This window comes from Primulina huaijiensis, chromosome 3 (genome assembly GCF_012295235.1).
Source record: "Primulina huaijiensis isolate GDHJ02 chromosome 3, ASM1229523v2, whole genome shotgun sequence".
In the NCBI taxonomy this organism is placed as follows: Eukaryota; Viridiplantae; Streptophyta; class Magnoliopsida; order Lamiales; family Gesneriaceae; genus Primulina; species Primulina huaijiensis.
In genome coordinates, this window is record NC_133308.1 from 21369046 (window position 1) to 21387229 (window position 18184).

At 37.8% G+C, this 18184-nt stretch overlaps 3 protein-coding genes across 4 annotated transcripts; 2 read left to right on the forward strand and 1 right to left on the reverse strand.

Moving 5' to 3' along the window:
- Positions 1-29: 29 nt before the first annotated feature.
- Positions 30-2798, reverse strand: LOC140973689 (chloroplast protein FOR GROWTH AND FERTILITY 2-like). Its single transcript, XM_073436668.1, has 2 exons — positions 2330-2798; positions 30-991 (listed from the first exon to the last, which is right to left on the reverse strand). The coding sequence occupies exons 1-2, from the start codon at positions 2639-2641 to the stop codon at positions 152-154; spliced, it is 1152 nt and encodes a 383-aa protein (XP_073292769.1). The 5' UTR covers positions 2642-2798; the 3' UTR covers positions 30-151.
- Positions 2799-4249: 1451 nt separating this feature from the next.
- LOC140973693 (SKP1-like protein 1A) lies at positions 4250-6096 on the forward strand. Its single transcript, XM_073436672.1, has 2 exons — positions 4250-4670; positions 5766-6096. Exons 1-2 carry the CDS (start codon positions 4341-4343, stop codon positions 5937-5939), a joined length of 504 nt encoding a protein of 167 aa, XP_073292773.1. The 5' UTR covers positions 4250-4340; the 3' UTR covers positions 5940-6096.
- Positions 6097-7304: 1208 nt separating this feature from the next.
- LOC140973691 (uncharacterized) lies at positions 7305-17510 on the forward strand. Of its 2 annotated transcripts, XM_073436670.1 has the most exons (9): positions 7305-7476; positions 9709-9996; positions 10596-12516; positions 12595-13177; positions 13271-15038; positions 15126-15211; positions 15384-15450; positions 15653-15731; positions 16458-17510. In XM_073436670.1, the coding sequence occupies exons 5-9, from the start codon at positions 14973-14975 to the stop codon at positions 16631-16633; spliced, it is 474 nt and encodes a 157-aa protein (XP_073292771.1). In that variant the 5' UTR covers positions 7305-7476; positions 9709-9996; positions 10596-12516; positions 12595-13177; positions 13271-14972; the 3' UTR covers positions 16634-17510. The 2 variants fall into 2 exon arrangements, with proteins under 2 accessions (XP_073292771.1, XP_073292772.1); XM_073436671.1 differs by lacking the exons at positions 7305-7476; positions 9709-9996; positions 10596-12516; positions 12595-13177 and adding an exon at positions 7685-7881 and having other exon boundaries at positions 14922-15038.
- Positions 17511-18184: the final 674 nt, after the last annotated feature.

Below are 18184 nucleotides of genomic sequence, written 5' to 3' on the forward strand. Positions count from 1 at the left end.
AATTATCTCTTCCTAAGAAAGGCACCACAGAGCAACTCATAATGTCAAAAAATCATCATATTAGAATCGCAAAGCTACAGAAAATGAGCGTTGGCTCTCAATTCTCTATGTTTTACATAAATCTTCTCCACTATCATGACAAAAAAAAAAACTAATACAAACTAAAGCCAAAAACTTGGCTAACAAGAATGGCAACCCCTAAAGCAATAGCTACAAGCGAGGAGGCCCATGTGAGCTTCTCCGTTATTCTGGGGACCCTGTCCTTGAGTGCCTGACTGCATGACCCTATAAACACTGTATAACTTCCCATAGCCACAACCGTCCCAATTAAGAACATGAATAGAAATGCAGCACCAGCCAAACGAGAAGGTAGTGCGAGTGCAGGTAAGATCATCATCAGCGCATCAGGTTGCAAGCCATGGACGATCCCCGTGGCAAAAGTAGCAAACCCAATCTTCTTCTTTCCAATTGTTGGATTCGGGAGAGCTTCATACCCACTAACGTCAAGTTTAGCATCATCCACGGCAACACATGGTGCAGGGACTTCTGAAGCTTCCCGGATTCCCATTGCACCAATTATGAGTAGAGTCAAGCCTACCACTCTTGTTCCCCAAGTTCTGATAACCTCGATATGAAGCCGATCCTTCAAAAGTAGAAAAAGTAGACCAAATATCAATTGGCCAGCATCATGGCCACATCCCCACAGGGCTCCAACAGCAGCACTTTCCATCCTTGTGCGGCCTATTGACAGTGGAGCTAATGCAGCAAGATGATCAGGACCTGACAATGTGTGTAAGCAACCGGCCAGTAAACCAGTCCACGCACTGCTCACTAACTCACTGCGAATGAGACCACCTCCAGATGCAACTGCTGAACTTCCACTTCCGACCACACTAGGAAAACTCGCAAAGGCTGGTGAAACGAGTGCAGGGTGGTAAAATAATGTTAAACAGATAGCTGATAGTAAGATCACTGTCCCAGTATTAAACACCTGAAGAAATTAAGATAGTCATAACATACACCACTATATCAGTCCCTCAAATCAACTTGATGGGATATTACCAAACGGTTACAACTGTTGTACTAGCAGACAACTACAAACATTTTGTTCAGAGACCATTAAATTCTAAATTCGGAATTATTGCAAGTATTTTCTAATTCGTCTGTTTTATTATGGTTAATTCTTCAAAATTTGCACAAGATATTGTTTCTATGATTCAAAGAGAATCAATAATTAAACCAAACTCTAATGCAGATTATTACACTAGGATTAGCAAATAAAAAGAATGATGATAATCAATGACAAAAAAAACACGGAAAGTAAGTAGACATATCTGTTACTTTGACTCCTCTTATCATTTTTTAAAAAACACATATCTCTGTTTGGAGGATGACAAAGGGCTGGATAACCACAAGAAGTACCTACTGAAACAAGGGTCACTGTGCTCACATATGGCACAATGAAAAGATAAATAAACAACACCAAGATCTTACAACAAGACGACTTCCAGTTCAAGAACTTATCGTTCACAGATGTAGCATAGTTTTTAAACCAAAGATCTGCAAAATGGATTTAGCCCGAAACTGTGCCTCTAACCAGGGACCAATAGTTAAAACCAACAGAAGGTTAAATCCTATAATTCTGAGCTAGGGATTAGATGAAACTACTTCAAAGTTATTATGAGATATGCAAAACCACAAAGATACAGAGCTAAAGTGAGTGGGCCACATATATCTCGTATTAAATATCACTCCTCACAGTTGATAGATAGTGTAAAGAGATGTAGCACCAGTAGAGAAGAATTAATGGTCATGTTAGGCTACTAAAGTTACAAAGAAACATTGATAAACCATAACATGGCCTCATGAATGATGATAACTAGGGTTGAATCATTTTAGTAGTATTTTCTGCTTGTCATCTTCAACTTAAACAGAGTGAACACTTTCCAAACCAGAAACATTTTTCAAATCAATAACCTTAGAGATACTTACTGTTTGGATTTTGATACTGGTCCGTAAAGGTAAAAAATATAGAAAATTTTCAATGCCTCTGTAAAAGACACATCTTCCTAGCATATTTTCCCTAGTAAGCTCCCCCGCATTACAGACATCACTAGTCTTTAATTGTTCAACAAGTAAAAATTACTAGTTCCACAAGGTAGAACCTTGGTTAACTGAATAACAAGCTTTACTTCACACACATAAACACAGAAGTTGCCCTTATAGCAACAAAATTTTCATTGTTTACCGGTATCACGAAGCAATAAGATCAAGAAAATAAAAATTCCTACAAATAATACTTGCGCAAACTAAATAAGAAAAAACTCACATTTTGCTGCTGAGGTGGTTTCTGAAGAATCTTATTTAGGACATCGTGCTTAGGCTCCTGCCCATTTGGCAAATCCTCAGGAGAAGACGTGATATCAACGCAATCCGCAGAAAGAAAATCCGATCCATGGAGATTGCAGGAGATCGAACTGATTGGGCGTGATTCAGAGCGTAGGAGCCACGGAGACCACGTCGTCGCAGAAAAACACGGAGCAAGCTTCCGGGGCAAATGAAATCGAACAAGCTGGCGAAAAATTGGAGAATTGGAATGAAATTTAGAAGGTGTTGCATTAGAATAGATAAGCCTTTCCATTCTCGCAAAATCACAGCTCGATTGAACCCTAATTTTAGGAAGTTTTACCAGTGTACAATGGGAAGAAGACGGTAGAAACTTGGAAGAAATGGATAAAATCTTATTCCCAGCCAGCCTTTGTGCCAGAAGGTTCGTTTCCCAAGTTACAAAAAGTTAAATAAAAGGGGGGAAATGAGGTAATAATAGTCGATTACGTTCTGAATTGAAAAAAGAGCGTCTTAATATTTTTATTATTTTAATAAAAATAAAAATAAAAATAAAAAATTAATCAAAATAAAAACTTATCTGAAATTCAATTAGTCATAATAGTTCACACAAACTCCACCTCAAATATGTATAACTCGACTCAGATATGAAAAAATCGACCCAAATATAAAAATTCACAAATATGAAAACCTTCCCAAATATTACTCGACTCAAATATAAAAAAAAAATCGACTCAAAAAATGAAAAATTTGAGTCAAATATGATAGCTTCGACCCATATGAAAATTCCAACCCAAATGTGAAAAGAAATTCAACTAAGATATAATACATATATGATTATTTAAGTAAATATTCAATCAAATATGATATAATGTAGTGATAAGGTGTTTTTTTGCAAACACAACTGAATTTGAATTTGAATTGAGTTAAAATGTGATCTTATTTTTGATTTTATTTTGACAAGTATATGTAAAGATCGTCTTGCGATTTAAGTCATTCTATTTGACCAAAATAAAAATAAATAAATTGATGGAGAACCATATATATTTTAATGATCCAAAATAAAGGCCTAATGATATTGATAAAAAAAAAAAAAGAATAACAAAAATCATATGAACAATTTTATTAAATAAAATATATTTAAAAAAATATTTTCTACTAAAAGATTGATGAGTATGACATAGAATGGGAAAAACATCCTTGGAGATGCATCTAAAGTCACAAAGGATGGTTTAACCATTGCTAATCGCCTTGAATTTAAGAACTTGTATAACAGGTGGAAAGTGCTACCGGTGAAGAGACCGGAGATGGTACCCATGCATGTACCTGTGCAATTGTTTTAGCATGGGAAATGCTTGCTCAAGATTGCAAATCAGCGGCACAAGTGGAACCAGAGAAATAAAATAAAAACCTCAAGAAACCGAAGTTGCAATAAATAAGGATTGTTGATAAGATGAAAATACGAGGGAGACATGAACAATTGGGAAAAGACCTTTGCGATTGAGGAAGAAACTGCACGATCGGGTAGAAGTGATGGAAAAATAAAATCGTGGGAGATTTGGTGAGAATGTGAGTGAAGGAGAAGGTAGAATAAGTGATTAAGAAAATTACAACATAATTTTATGAGTAGGTCTCTTGTGATATGGTTTCACAAATTTTTATCTGTGAGACGGGTCAATCCTACCAATATTCACAATAAAAAGTAATACTCTTAGCATAAAAAAGAATATTTTTTTATGGATGACCAAAATAAGATATTCGTATCACAAAATACAATATGTGAGATCCTCTTACACAAATTTTTGCTTATATATTTATGACTAAAAATAGTTGTTAGATGGTAGGATATACCAGTCTCCACGTCACACCCATGACCAAATATTTATATAATGAGAAATAAATAATCTTCATTTTGATTCACATCATCCAAGGCTATCTTTCCTCCTTCCTCTTCTCTTAAGAGCTAGGGTTACCTAATCAATTGTTGGTAAAGGATGTCGTCCATTGATGCCGCTTCGCAGAATACGATCATGTTGAAGAGCTCCGATGGCGAGACTTTCGAAGTTGAGGAGGCTGTTGCTGTCGAATCGCAGACCATAAAGCACATGATCGAGGATAACTGCGCCGACACCACTATCCCGCTGCCCAACGTCACATCGAAGATCCTCGCCAAGGTGATTGAGTACTGCAAGCGTCACGTCGAATCGGCAGCCAAGCCTTCCTCCGACGGCGTTTCCACGGACAAGGTCGTGGACGACGAGTTGAAGAATTTCGATACCGAGTTCGTCAAGGTTGATCAGGGGACACTCTTCGATCTGATTTTGGTATATCCCTCTTTTCCTCCTTTTGTTTTTACGGTTTTACCCCTGGGTTTTGTTCTTTTAGCCATCATGCCATTCGTTTCTCTCCGTTTGACGAATCTCCCCCTGGTTGGCCTTGCTGCATTTTTCTGCCGATTGCATGTCGCGTTGTATTGTTTGGTTTGTCATATTGAGTTTTAGTTTGGACCTATTTAGGTTTCTTCTTTTTGCACGGTAGCCATTGGTGTGTTTTTTAAAACTTTCCATTGGATTTCAGCTCCAACAAATCTATCCTCACCAAATTATTTTACTATGAAATTTTATGTTTCAAAATTATATCACTCTCTTGAACACCAATACAAGGATGAATAAACTCGTAACTGGTTAGTTATACAATATATTATGGCTCAGATGAAACTACTCAACTCGGAGTAGAATTTTATGGTTTCAACGCCCGAATACTTGCTCAAAATCACTGTCGAATTGGATTATTTCTCTGGCTACTCGATTTCATGTTATTGATGTTGGTTTTATTTTTGAATTGTGATTTTTGTGGGATTTACATGGTCATTGATTCCCCTTTGTTCTATTTTGCATTTCATTAAAATTTTGTCAGTCTTTTTCTTGTGACATGTACTGGAGATGAAGATGCAGTGGCAAGTTTTTCTGATTGGATAGGTGGTTTGTCTGGTTTTTGTGCTGGGTTTTAAAGCATCTTTAGTTTTTCACCCAGAGTATGTATATATGCTGCAAAATGTTTATGACATCTTTACCATGTTCCATGGTGAAATTTTTGTTTCTGTTTCTGGACTTGTGTAAGGGCATTTGTGTGATAGGTTTCACTTATTGTGAGCTTCTCCCTTGCTGCACTTTCTTTGTTGTGGTGTTGAAATTTCTAATCAATGCCTGTCTTAAACTGGTTTTCGATTTTTAGACTTATTATATGCAATAGTCTTAGTTGGAGTATTCGAGTGTTTCAGTTTCCTCATACTATCACTTTTCCTTCTTTTGAGTGGATGGCTACCCACCCTTCTTCTTTCTTTCTTGGTTATGCCAAGGAATGTTTTGGAAAGCTGGCTCTTTCTTTTGTTCTCTAAGTAGCCCCTAATTTTTTTCCAGGCTGCAAACTACTTAAACATCAAGAGCTTACTTGATCTCACTTGTCAAACTGTGGCTGACATGATCAAGGGGAAAACACCCGAGGAAATTCGCAAGACATTTAACATAAAAAATGACTTTACTCCCGAAGAGGAAGAAGAAGTTCGCAGGGAGAACGCATGGGCGTTTGAGTGAATGCTGCTAAATGTCTATATGCTAATTGTTTTGCTTTCTATATATTTAATCAGTTCATATGGACAGAGTGCCTTAAGTTCGTGTGTCGTATCTTGTTATGTGGAGACTTGCCCTTTTCACAATCGATCTATGAATTTAAAACTTATATTCTTATTCAGTGTCGCTACTGTACTTGGGCGATGCTCATATGTTTATTGTGAATTCTGCCCACTCTTTATCTTGGAACTTAGCCCTGCAAACTGTTTTTCTGCATGAAACCGCTGGCTGTACTGTCTGTTGGATCTTTGATCGTGATATATACACTGATGTCGTAGTTCTTTGCATGAAAACTGCACGAGCATTCTGGACCATTTCGTAGTTCTTTACACTGATGTAAGTAATGTCTCCATCTCTATTATCATATCATAGGGAAGTTTTGTAAGATGAGGCAACTGAGACCTGACCTTAATTTTCTTTTATAGAAACTTCATATGTCATCCACTCAAAAACCTAGCCATTGTTTTATGTACGTGTCTTGGTCAGGGGATTATTGATAGATATTATTTTAGATTGTATTTGGACGTAAATATTTAATTTGAGGAAAGAATTTGGAATCTAAAAATTTTAAATTCATGGATTTAAGATAACAAGCTCTTGTTTTATCAGATGCTTTCAAAATTTTAAAAAAAATGCATATGAAAAAGGAGAAATTTAAACACCGTATTTTAAGTTTTTGCCCAAATATAATGATTGATTTGAGTGAATAATTTGAAATTTATTCATTTCAAATACTTCAATTCAAACACAACATTAAGTTGTTTTTGAACGAAAATATTTGATTTGGAAAAATTATATCAAATTTAATCACTTGAAATTCATGGATTAAAAATGATTTATAGATGGTTATCATTTCAAATTCTTCTAAACATGAAGGAATATGAATCGAGAAAAGGAGAAATTTGAACTATTTCAATTTGAAATTTATAGATCGGAAATAACATTAGGATGTCATCGGGGACAATCGCAACTTCCCAATTAAATGCGTCTTCATTCAATGAGACTTTAAGATGGCTTGACTAACAGATAAATCAATTCAATCATCTTTTGGATTGAACAAAATCCAAAAGTTCTACTATATCAAAATAGTATCCATATTTTATTTAATTTTGCTTTATATCTTATGCTGTACTTACTTAAGTTAATATTTTTTAAATAAATTATTATATCTCGAAATCTATTATAAATAATTTCTTTTCAAAATAAAGCATCGATAAAAATAAATATTTTTGGCGATGTTATGTTAAGGCACAAGTACGTTGAAGTCTTGAATATTTGGACTTGGCTGACCAAATAAGGACAATATCATCATTAGATTTCCTCTAACGTATTAAACAAATCTAAATTCTTGGATATTAAACAAATTCCAAGAATTACGTGGATCTGCCGCCGGCGTAGTTTGGAGGAGCTGAAGCTCTGGTCTTTCTATATGGCTCTCAAAGATGAGTTCATCGTCACCCTCCTCTTCCTCTATATTGGTGTCTCCACATTCATCGGCCACGTAAACATCAATGTTGTCAATTCGTGTGATGGCGTTGGTTTCCTTGGAATTGCGTGGGCCTTTGGTTAATATGTTGGCGTACCGTTTTATCCCACCTAAACATAAAAGAAGTTTTAAATTTTTTGTCTTGAAGTTCAAAATGTTATTGACCAGCTTATGATTTAATACCATTCAGGTTCCAACTATCCCTCCCTACGAACTTTTTTCAATTTTCTAATCAGATCGGCGATCATAAATTTTGTTTTTCTCCTAGATTGCACTAGAATACAAGGAGAAATTTGCGTTGAGATGCTTGCCGGAATTTCAAAAAATGGTCGATGGTGCAGTGGCTTTGCTGTGATTCGGCGGCGTCGCACAGACGGTGGAAGACGAATCGGCCGATAGTTTTTTGTCAAAAAAAAAAAGGTATTGATCGAAAAATACAAGTTGGCCAAGATTGAGTTTTGTTCACTAATCAAAACTTGCCAAGACATGTGATTAATTTCTCAATCAATTGTTTCTGCCGAGAATTGGTTTATTTTATTTGTGATTTTCAAATCAGCATGGCCGAGACTTTGATTTATGAGGGGATAGAGAAAAATCTAGATTTGATTTTTCTTGTTATGTTTATTTTGTTGTATATTTTTATCAACTTCTCGGTAACATATATATAAATACAGTATTTAAAATTTTCAAAATTTTAACCTTATCAGGATTCTATAATTTCATTATTTAAAATTCCCATATAGTATTTTGAAAAATATTACAATTAATTAAAGTATTATCAACTTTTGATAATGCATAATATATATTTGTATAATTAAATAATAATTAATTATAAATTCTTCTAGAATATTGCATGAGAATCTTGTATATAATTACTTAATTAGCACCTGCCGAAGTTTTCCACTGATATATTTTTTTGCAGCGGCCAGTTTTGTGAATTCCTTCACTAACGCAGGCAGTTCTACTCTCATCACTTGAGCTAAATTCCACAACTTCTAATAATAGAATCCACTTATAAACTCCTTTATAAGCAATTTGTTTGATCTTCATCAAACTACAGTCGTCAAATTCAACTAATTGAATTCGACTATCTAAACAGGAACATAGAATCCAATACTTATGTGACCCTCAATGGTTCAGAGATAGAGTTAGCCGTGACTTTATGTGATTCAGAACAACATTTGTTCATATTCGGGCATACTTTAGTTAGCCTCATTCGTTTCGTCAACCATTTGATCAAGAACGTCAGAACTCAAGTTTGATTACACCCATCGGATTATGATAAGAACGTCTAGTAGCATCATCCCATGATCCCTTAGGTAACACTGATAGTGCCCGCAAGAACCATAAGTTATGATTAACGTATAATACGGTCGTTTCAACTCATATATCTCTATTGAATCTGCAATTATTGGTATATCGAGAGTTACAAATGAATTCAATAACGATGTGATGTATCTTTGAGTAATAATAGTGACATGATATGTGCAATCGAGGAAACACATTTCCAAAATACAGATGTCTTACTCTCTCCAGAGATTACTTGCACTATTAACTAATTAGATCACATAGGATATCTTCACACGTAGGTGAACGGTGAATCCCCGACTACAATACATCGACTCCTACGTATTTCGAAATTACGCTCAACCTTGTCATTGATGACCCTCAATAGAGTCAGTAAACGGATCAAAGTGTATGCTAGTACGTAGAGCCTCCACGTTGTCCCGGGTCAAAGGACTAATGGTGTATAACCATAACTGCGGACTATTTCATTCGATATGAGATAACCATTAGAAACTACGAGGGATGGTTGTTTAGTTCATCATCAAATGATCATTCATCTGTATGAATGTACATCTACATGCCCTTACAAATAGAATATGATGTTTATATCACAGATGATAGTCTCAAGCTCGAGCTACCTTTATCTTTATTTTAGGTGGTTGAATCGACTAGGAACTAGTTTAGAATATACACTACGCTTTTTAATAAGTTTCATGACCTTACGTTGAGACTTGAGAGACATACCTCATGATACTTATTGTTTATTTAATGACTTTATATATGCAGCTTGCATGAGTATACAAATAAATTGTCATAATTGGATAAAACCATAAAATATTAATAAAATAAAGATTGTTTTTAAATAAGAGTCAATAAAGCACAAACCACAAGTTGACTCGCTGAACACCTACTTTAACAAAATGATGTTCGTCCTTGTCTATTGCACTGCTGGCATCTCAGGTACAACAAAAAAAAGTTCCAGGGCGTATGGGTTGTTATTGGCAAGAAAGTTGTCCCTGGTTAGAGCTCTTGTTTACATGATATCACAATACTTGGGTGCTAAATGTGGTGTTGGTTTGGTGAAAGCATTCACGAAGAGTTCCTACGACAGGTATGGAGGCGGCGCTTACTTCCGAATCACAACAAAATATCCACTACACTAGGTGCTCAAATAATTTGTACTCTTGTGCTGTTTACACCATCTTCTCCTCCACCGATCCCAAGCTCACAATGGTTGATTCTCATGTGGTACGCAATTAATTTATTTCATAATTCATATATGCAAAGGTTTTCTTGATTACTTTTAACCTTTGTTGAAGAAGTAAATGATGGGTACTTACCGTTGATCCTATTATATCTTATTATGCTTAGTTTTTATAATTAGTCCAATTAAAAAATATAAAAACAAAAGAACAAAGAAGAACACTTACGATTTTAACTTGGTTCGTCCAACCAACCTACATCTACAGAGAGCTATACTCAACTATCAAGCAAATACACTAAATATTACAATTACCATACCCTCGTCTTCAACTCCTAGCATGGTTACTATCTATATCTTGTTTGCACTTTTTTTCACATCACGAAGTCCCGTCCCTAAAGATCTAGTGACTTGTGAGGGGTCTCTGAAAGGCTATTCATGAGAAGACTGTTTGGCGATTGTTAATAATTAATTGATTTATTAGCATTATGAATTTGTGTAAATCAGAACATAAGATATCAGATTGAAATACCCACATGTTCTTAAATTGAAAATATTTGACTGCAGTAGCAAGTTTTAAGTGACCCAGCAAGTGATTGGGATGATGAAACTTTAGTCATTTGACTTAAATATTCTTTTCTTCCAGCTCATGATGCTTGTAGATTATGGGGGCTCGATTTTTCCAGTTATTGCTCATGCCCCTTGAAATGATGTGCACTTGGCAGACTTTGTGATGCCTTTCTTCCTTTTTGTTGCTGGAGTGTCGGTGACAATTGTGTACAAGGTAGACTATTCATGGTATTCGGACAAATCGGGCGAGCTGGATGAGTGATTTATCGGGCTGAGTAGGTTATTCTTGGGCACACTAGAGACCCGGCAGATGATACCCGATCTGAAGAATATGCACACTTTAAGAGCGAAGAACGTTAATAGGGTGCCAGAAGGTTTTCGGGCGTAGCCACTCCACGCTTAAGTCAGTAAGTGTTCACGCAAAGGAAAGTACAATAGAGAGTATATGTTGTGTGTTTGTGAAAAATGTTAAATGAATTGACCTCTTTATGATAAAATAAACCTGATTATTTATAAGGGAGATGTCAATGATGACCTTGTTTTCAGTGCCCGGCTACTCCTCATGGCAAAATGGCTGCCCATGCCCTGTCTTCTGACACTGTCACAATTGACAACCCAATTGCTTCTGGTCTTGTTACATTAACCCCTATATGCGCTGAATAACATGCCAATAATTTCGTAGTATGGTCCTCCATACATGTGGGCCCAGGATTGACACTTATTCCGAAGTGCTTGGGCAGTGATCTCGATGTGATGACACAGTCATGGTCCTTGATTCATTAAGTCTTCTTATAATGTTCGGGCTAATCTGAGAGCTCGGGCTTGTTTGTGGTCGGCTTCCCTGGTTGTTACGAACCCACGAATGGCCTATAAAAGAGAATTTTCTTTTCCCGGGCTGGTTTTTACCTCAGTTTCCTTTATCATCACGATCTATCCTCCTGTCTGGCCCGAGTCCTAGGATGTCCCGGGCTTTTCTCGGGGTATCGCCGCTCAATCCTTAAATAGTCGGGTTAGAGTCCTACTTATTGTCTCTAGTGGTTAGGTGTGACTTAGGCGGGAAACCAGTTATATTTTGAATTTAAGCGGGCTAGGGTTGATGACAACATGACGTAAGCCCAAACAGTAGAAAAGACAGATTCCTTGATAGGTGTCGCTTCTTATTCTTGATCCGATCTGGTGCAAACTTTCGTGGCTCCTCGGATCTGGAGTCTGCCACGCTCCACTCCGACTCCACTCTTTCTATTCCCACCGCTACTTCCAAAGAACCCATTCTAGCTTTCCCTCTAAGAAATCCGAAAAACCCATAACCACCCACCAGGCTGCTGGGCCTTTCTGGGCCCTAGAAAAGGGTAAGGGAAAAGCCCGCGCTCATGGCAAACCCCAAACTGCTGCCCGAGTACCTCATGGTTCTCTACGATGGTTAGTACAATTTGGCCGGGAGCCGACGAGGACCTCGGAGTCCTGGGGTCTATTCCATCTTCCTATCCATCCTCATTGTCGGGCTGACCAACCTCCAAAGGGATTCTATACCTTTTTGCGAGACAAAGTCCGTAGTGGTCTTTGGTTCCTCGTCCCTTCCATTTATATCGACGTGACCCGCTTTCTTGGGGTCCCTCTGAGCCAGTTCCACCCCAACTCCTTCTGGATTATGGCATCGACCTTTTTTATTTTCAATAAGCATAATATTTTAATTAATGTTCGAAGATAATGCAATCTTTCTGACCGCCCGACTAAATAGTAGATTACTTGATGACGTCCCTTCCTCCTTAAAGGGATGGAAAGGACGGTAATTTTTTTTATCATCCTTCCATCTTCCGCCAAATGCCTGATTGGCTTTCTTCCCAAGCCGTCTGCCCAAATTGGGCTTCTTGGAAACTATAAAACCCAGGAATCCTATGTTAGGAGCCAGGAGCTCGTGGCCTTTGGATTGAGCACCGGGGCTGAGGACCCTATTGACATGGAAATAGATGAATTCTGTAGCTCGAGTGTCCAACCCGGTAATTTGAAATTATCATCTTATGTATTATTTTTACCTTTTGTACGCATGATTATCGATATTTACTTGTTCTTTGCAGGTGACCTTGAGATCCAAATAGCTTTTGCGCAAAGGTGGACCGTTGAAAAGGCCGCAGAACAGAAGAAGTGGGTAGCTTGGAAAATTGCCATAGAAAAGAAAGAGGCGGCTAAGAAAGCGGTCGAGGAAGCCCAGGCAGCAGCTGAGACCTGGGAAGCTGAAGAGAAGTTGGTTGCTGAAAACCGAGAGAGGGTGGGGAGCGAGCAGGTCATCGGAGAGGGGATGGTTGCTGAGGCTCGGGTTGAGGTACGAGATCTTGGGCAACCCCTTTCCCCTAGAAACCGAGGACACAATCCTCTTTATCCACAAGAAGAGGAAGGCTATCGGTGATCCTGAGATAGTCTTCTTTAGTGACACCGACGAGGGGGCTCATGACCCTATACGGGGGACCTTGTTCTCCACCTGCGCTATTATGGAGCAGCATCAACCAAGCCCCCAGGAGCCTGGGGTAACCTCTTTCTAAATGGTGTCTCATCGGCGGGGGTGCGGCTTGTGAAGAGTCTGACCTCCCCCCCGAAGAGGTTCATCTCTAGGGCTTGAGGCCTAACCACAAGCTGTTTGAGGTCACTACTCGAGTTTTTTAGGTAAGTTTTCTTTCCTGATGCTTCTTGCGCCTTGAGTAGGTGTTTCATTTATTTCTTATGTTTTGCTTATACGGGGCCTTCAAATGCTGATAGCTTCCTATGAAGAGGTTGCTTCTGTGGCCAAACGAGAAGCGGGCAGAGCCTGGACTGCCGGTGATCTCCATGCCCAGGTGAAAGATGAACTGGATCGAGCCCAGATGATACACAATGAAACCGTAATCAGGCTCAAGACGATTTCTGAGGCAGCTTATCAGCAGTTAGAAAAGTCCTAGGCAAGCATGAAGAAGACCTAGATAGAGGTCGGGGCTGCTGTCGCCAGGGTAGAGATATTGAGGGCCGAACTCTCAACTTCAAAGGCGTGAGTCCAATCCCTGTTTGAAGGGATCGATAGCCACAAGGCCCGGGCTGATGAAGCAGACTCTGCCCTAGCTTCTCAGCGGCGATCCGAGGAAGAACGACAAACTTCCTTCCTGCAGTCCCAAGAGTGCAAAGCGGTGGTTGAGGAAAAGGCCTATTCCTTCTTCCGGACCGGCTTTGACAAGTGCCGGGAGCAGTTTGAAGAGGCTGGCCTTCTCCTTACGGATAAGGAAAGCTTCCTAGACTTCAACCGGGCTATTGAATCGCTTCCAAAGGATGAGGAAGGGGAAGGAGGGAAGGACACCAATGCTGCAGGGTCTGAAGACTCGAAAAATGTAGAATATGCTTGTAAAACTTTTATTTCTTTTTGCATTTCCTACCTCCGGGACTTGTTTTGTAATATTTTCTTAACATTAATAAAAATTACCTTCCTTAGTTATGTCTTCTGCTTTTCTCAATTTCGATCGGTAAGTAGATCAAACTATCATAAGCACTTTCCCAAAAATTCCAAGTGTTGAGGAGTAATTGGGCCTTCAAAATTGGTCTAATATACTTCGGTCACCTTTTAAATTTGTAAGAATTTCTTAAGTGTTAGGAGATATCTTAGGCTGGTTCAGCCTACTAACACTTCGTTGTCTAAGAACAAAGTGTCGGGGCCTCAAAACTCCTGGACTTATGTACGATAAGATAACAAGGACTTGTATATCCCAGGCTTTGATAGGAAGCCGGGGCCTCATGCCTCCCGGTCTAATAATAAAATGTTGGGGCCTCATATCTCCCAGGCTTAAATAGGATAAGATTCCCGGGACTCGTATCTCCCGGACTTTGATAGGAAGTCGGGGCCTCATGCCTCCCGGGAATATAATAAAATGATGGGGCATCTCTCAGGCTGAAAAAAGATAAGATGCCGGAGACTCGTATCTCCCGCGCTTTGATAGGAAGCCAGACCCTCTTGCCTCCCAGGCCTATGATAAAATGTTGGGGCCTCATATCTCCGGACTTAAATAGGATAAATGCCAGAGACTCGTATCTTCCGGGCTTTGATAGCAAGTCAGGGCCTCATGCCTCTTGGGCCTATAATAAAATGTTGGGGCCTCGTATCTCTCCGGCTTTAAATAAAATTTCACATGTGGAATGATCGCTTCATTAATAACCAAACGATCAATACAACTCAAGAATAATACTTTTTTAAATGGAAAGCGTTCCAGGGTCTTTTGGGAGATTGACCCTGGCCATGTTCTAAATACAATGCTCTTGAACTAACTTTCCGAATGACTTTATAAGGTCCTTTCCATTAGGCTTCTAGTTTGCCAACGTCTCTGCCTGGATTTGCAGCATGTAAATTGTTAATATAGGTTGTTACCTTTTCGTAATATCACAAATATAGGTTAAATGTGCTGTGAGAGGTGATCTTGGACCAGCATGAAACTCTGCTGGGATGTTAGATCACTTTGTGCTTGGACTTGACCATCTTTATGCAAAACCCGTGTACAGGAATTTGAAGGTATCATCATTTAGAATTTTATGTTCCTTTAATTTGAGGTGTATATCCTTTGCAATTCATCAATAGTTAAGCAAGATTTTTTCGTAGGAATGCAATATATCCAGCCACGGTCAAGTTCCATTGATTTCACCTTCATGGTGTCTTGCACCTTTTGATCCTGAAGGCATTTTAAGGTAAGCAGTAATATATTCTTAGTCATTTCTACCACCTGTTGAACCTAAGCTCACTGTAATGAAATAAATGTGTGCTTTTTTTTAAAAAAAAATTGTTTACTTTTGCTGACGTGGTATCAATTATTTGACCTTTTAATATGTAATTATTTACGGGGATAATATTTTCTTGAAGTTCAATTACAGCTGCTGTAGCTTGCATCATCGGACTCCATTATGGCCACACTTTGATACAATTACAGGTGATGCAATAGGGTCAACCCTTCATGCTATGTTTACTTCAGATATAATTTATGGGCGCAAATATAATTTGTGACAAATGCCACTTTCTTTTGTGAAATAAGATTAAGAATTTTAATGAGAAACACATTGACTCTTAAATTGCACTGTCTTCTATATAGCATCAAGTTACATGCCATTTATTTGTTATGGATTGCGTTTCAGCATCACAAAGAGCGGCCGTGGAATTGGTCAGTTTACTCAGTTTTGTTAATAGTTCTAGGATTGTTGCTTGCCTTGTCAGGTTTGTTTTCTTGAATTTACTAGTTTTTTAAAACTTATTTACTGGTCGTTTTCTCAGAAAGGACTTAAAAACTACATGTGCTCGATTTTCAAATTGTTTGCAGTAGACGAGAGCGATTCTGCTACATACACAGCTGAAAACTCTGAATCCTGCATGCCTAAGTGGGTTGGAACATGCATACATAAATATACTTTGAGCCAGTTTGTATTATAAGTATTTTCCCATTGAGGCATTTATAGTGAGATGGCAAGATGCTCAATGCAGATGCCATACGATGAAATTCACTAGTATGCATTTTTGCAGCAATCCGTTTCACACTTTCACATGCACACACTCTCTCGCATACCCTGGAGTGTGGTTTCTTGAGCTATACTGTTTATTTGCGCTAGTGGCTAATAGATTGACTGCAGAACCTAAAAATATGAACTCTTACTGTAGACATGGAAACTAGAAAGGAGAGTTGGGAAGTTGGATTCATGATTGAAAGGAGAATCTGGAAGTCGGATATGTGGTCGAACCCTTAAATTGTATTAACTTGCTGCATTAATTCTAGGCTAACAAATAAGTACCATGTTATTGGTTCCCAAAAAAAAAAACCATACCTTTTAGTTGTCGTCTAGGCATATGTTAGTGTTACTGAGTGTAAACTTCACTATATTTCATTGTGTTTTGACAAGGAACTAATGCTGCAGCTTTTAGTTTTATTTTTAAAATCTTGGCCCTTAGGTACACCTTTAAACAAATCTTTGTGCACAATCAGCTATTTGATGGTTACCTCCGCCACCGCAGGAATCACCTTTTGCACGCTATACACTCTGGTAAGTTTTAAATCTCATAAATTCAAATTGACGGCACCTTTACCACCCTCCAAAGCCGCGAAGCGAAAGAATCACAGCATATGATACAAATTAAACGAGAGGTTTGGATCACAGTATAAGTCTAAAGATTATTGAAAAACTATTAATACACATATAGCTGGATCCCATAATATTTATCGAAAGGATGATGATGGACTCCTTGATCTGTGGTTTTGTCATGCTTGTTTACTGGATTATCCCTTAACAGCTCTCAACAAGAAATTTCCCACTGGTATCCAATTATGTTCATTACCTTGGTAACTCCAGTTCTAAAGTATGTTGTAAAAGAATTTGATCCCATCACCTCCTTTTCACAGTTCAACTTTATACATTGGGCTTGCTAAGGCACCACCATAACGTGAACAGAATGCCTTTATGCACATGTGCGATGCTGTTGTTTATTTATCAAGGAGTGATATGGTAAAGTTCCTAGAAAAATTGACACTTTTAGATTCAACAAATTAGGCGGCTGAAATTTGTCCTGTAGGTTGATTTTATGGTTGGAGACACTTGACTTTCGTGTTAGAATGTATGGGAAAGCATTCATTAAGCATCTTTATTCTCGTAACTTCAAACATAGTTGTGATAGCAGTTCAATGGATCTACTTTAAAGCTCCCGAAAATAACATAGTGAGTGTTGCAAGTTTTTGACAGTGCTATTCTTACATTCAACAATGTAAGATGCCGTATCTTGTCCTATGTAGTTTATGAAAGGAAAAGTGACTTGTATTGTAAGACACAATTTCTTAAAATTAATTTTCTTTTTAAATAAGGTTGTATAAGAGTTTTGTCTTTCTAGAATATTGAGTTTCTTAAACTTTAGATTTGATCTCTAATATTTAAAAGAGTTGGTTTCTTAATGAAATACAACTTTCTCTATCTTGTAAGAATCTATTCAAGAAATCATATCAAGATCAAAACAAGTCTCCTTTAATTAATGGATTTATTTATATGTTTTATCATTCAGCTGAATGTTGTCTCAAAGTGTTATAACATACGAGACAACACTTATATCTGATACACACAATACTTATTATTATGTTAAACAAAGTTCTTTCCCATGGTATCAGAGTCAACTCTTGAATTTACTAAGTGAGATTCTGATTATTTTTAATTAACATGTAAAATTCAATGGACATGTCACTTGCCAACGTTGCACTACGACCACCTGTCTTGGATGGATCCAACTACGCTCTTTAGACAGTCAAAATAGAATTATATATCAAGTCCATAGATGAAAGAGTAAGAAAAAGAGTTGTCAACGGTTGGACTCCACCAAAAAGTGTTGATGACGATTTTGACAATATGATCAAATCATAAAGTGAATGGATAACTGATTAAGTCCAAATTTCGAACTACAGTTCAAAGGCATTAAATGTTATCTTCACATAAGTTGATATAAACATGTTCAATCTGATTACCAACTGCGTTTCTGATAAAGATGCATGAGAAATCCTTCAAAAACATTGTGAAGGATCTGAAAATGTACGAAGAACGAAGTAAGGAATGCTAACCTTTAAATTTTAAAGTTTAAGGATGGAAGAAAATGAGACAATCACCGAGTATGATCGTCGTTTGAGAAAGACAACCAATAAA

What these genes read in the sequence shown, in the direction of transcription:
- LOC140973693 (XM_073436672.1), top strand. Translation starts at nt 4,341, where the DNA reads ATGTCGTCCATTGATGCCGCTTCGCAGAATACGATCATGTTGAAGAGC. An exon ending in CACTCTTCGATCTGATTTTG is followed by an intron (nt 4,671 to 5,765) that starts GTATATCCCTCT and finishes ATTTTTTTCCAG; the next exon opens with GCTGCAAACTACTTAAACAT.
- LOC140973689 (XM_073436668.1), bottom strand. Translation starts at nt 2,641, where the DNA reads ATGGAAAGGCTTATCTATTCTAATGCAACACCTTCTAAATTTCATTCC. An exon ending in AACCACCTCAGCAGCAAAAT is followed by an intron (nt 992 to 2,329) that starts GTGAGTTTTTTC and finishes TAATTTCTTCAG; the next exon opens with GTGTTTAATACTGGGACAGT.
- LOC140973691 (XM_073436670.1), top strand. Translation starts at nt 14,973, where the DNA reads ATGTTAGATCACTTTGTGCTTGGACTTGACCATCTTTATGCAAAACCC. An exon ending in GATCCTGAAGGCATTTTAAG is followed by an intron (nt 15,212 to 15,383) that starts GTAAGCAGTAAT and finishes ATTTTCTTGAAG; the next exon opens with TTCAATTACAGCTGCTGTAG. An exon ending in ACACTTTGATACAATTACAG is followed by an intron (nt 15,451 to 15,652) that starts GTGATGCAATAG and finishes ATTGCGTTTCAG; the next exon opens with CATCACAAAGAGCGGCCGTG.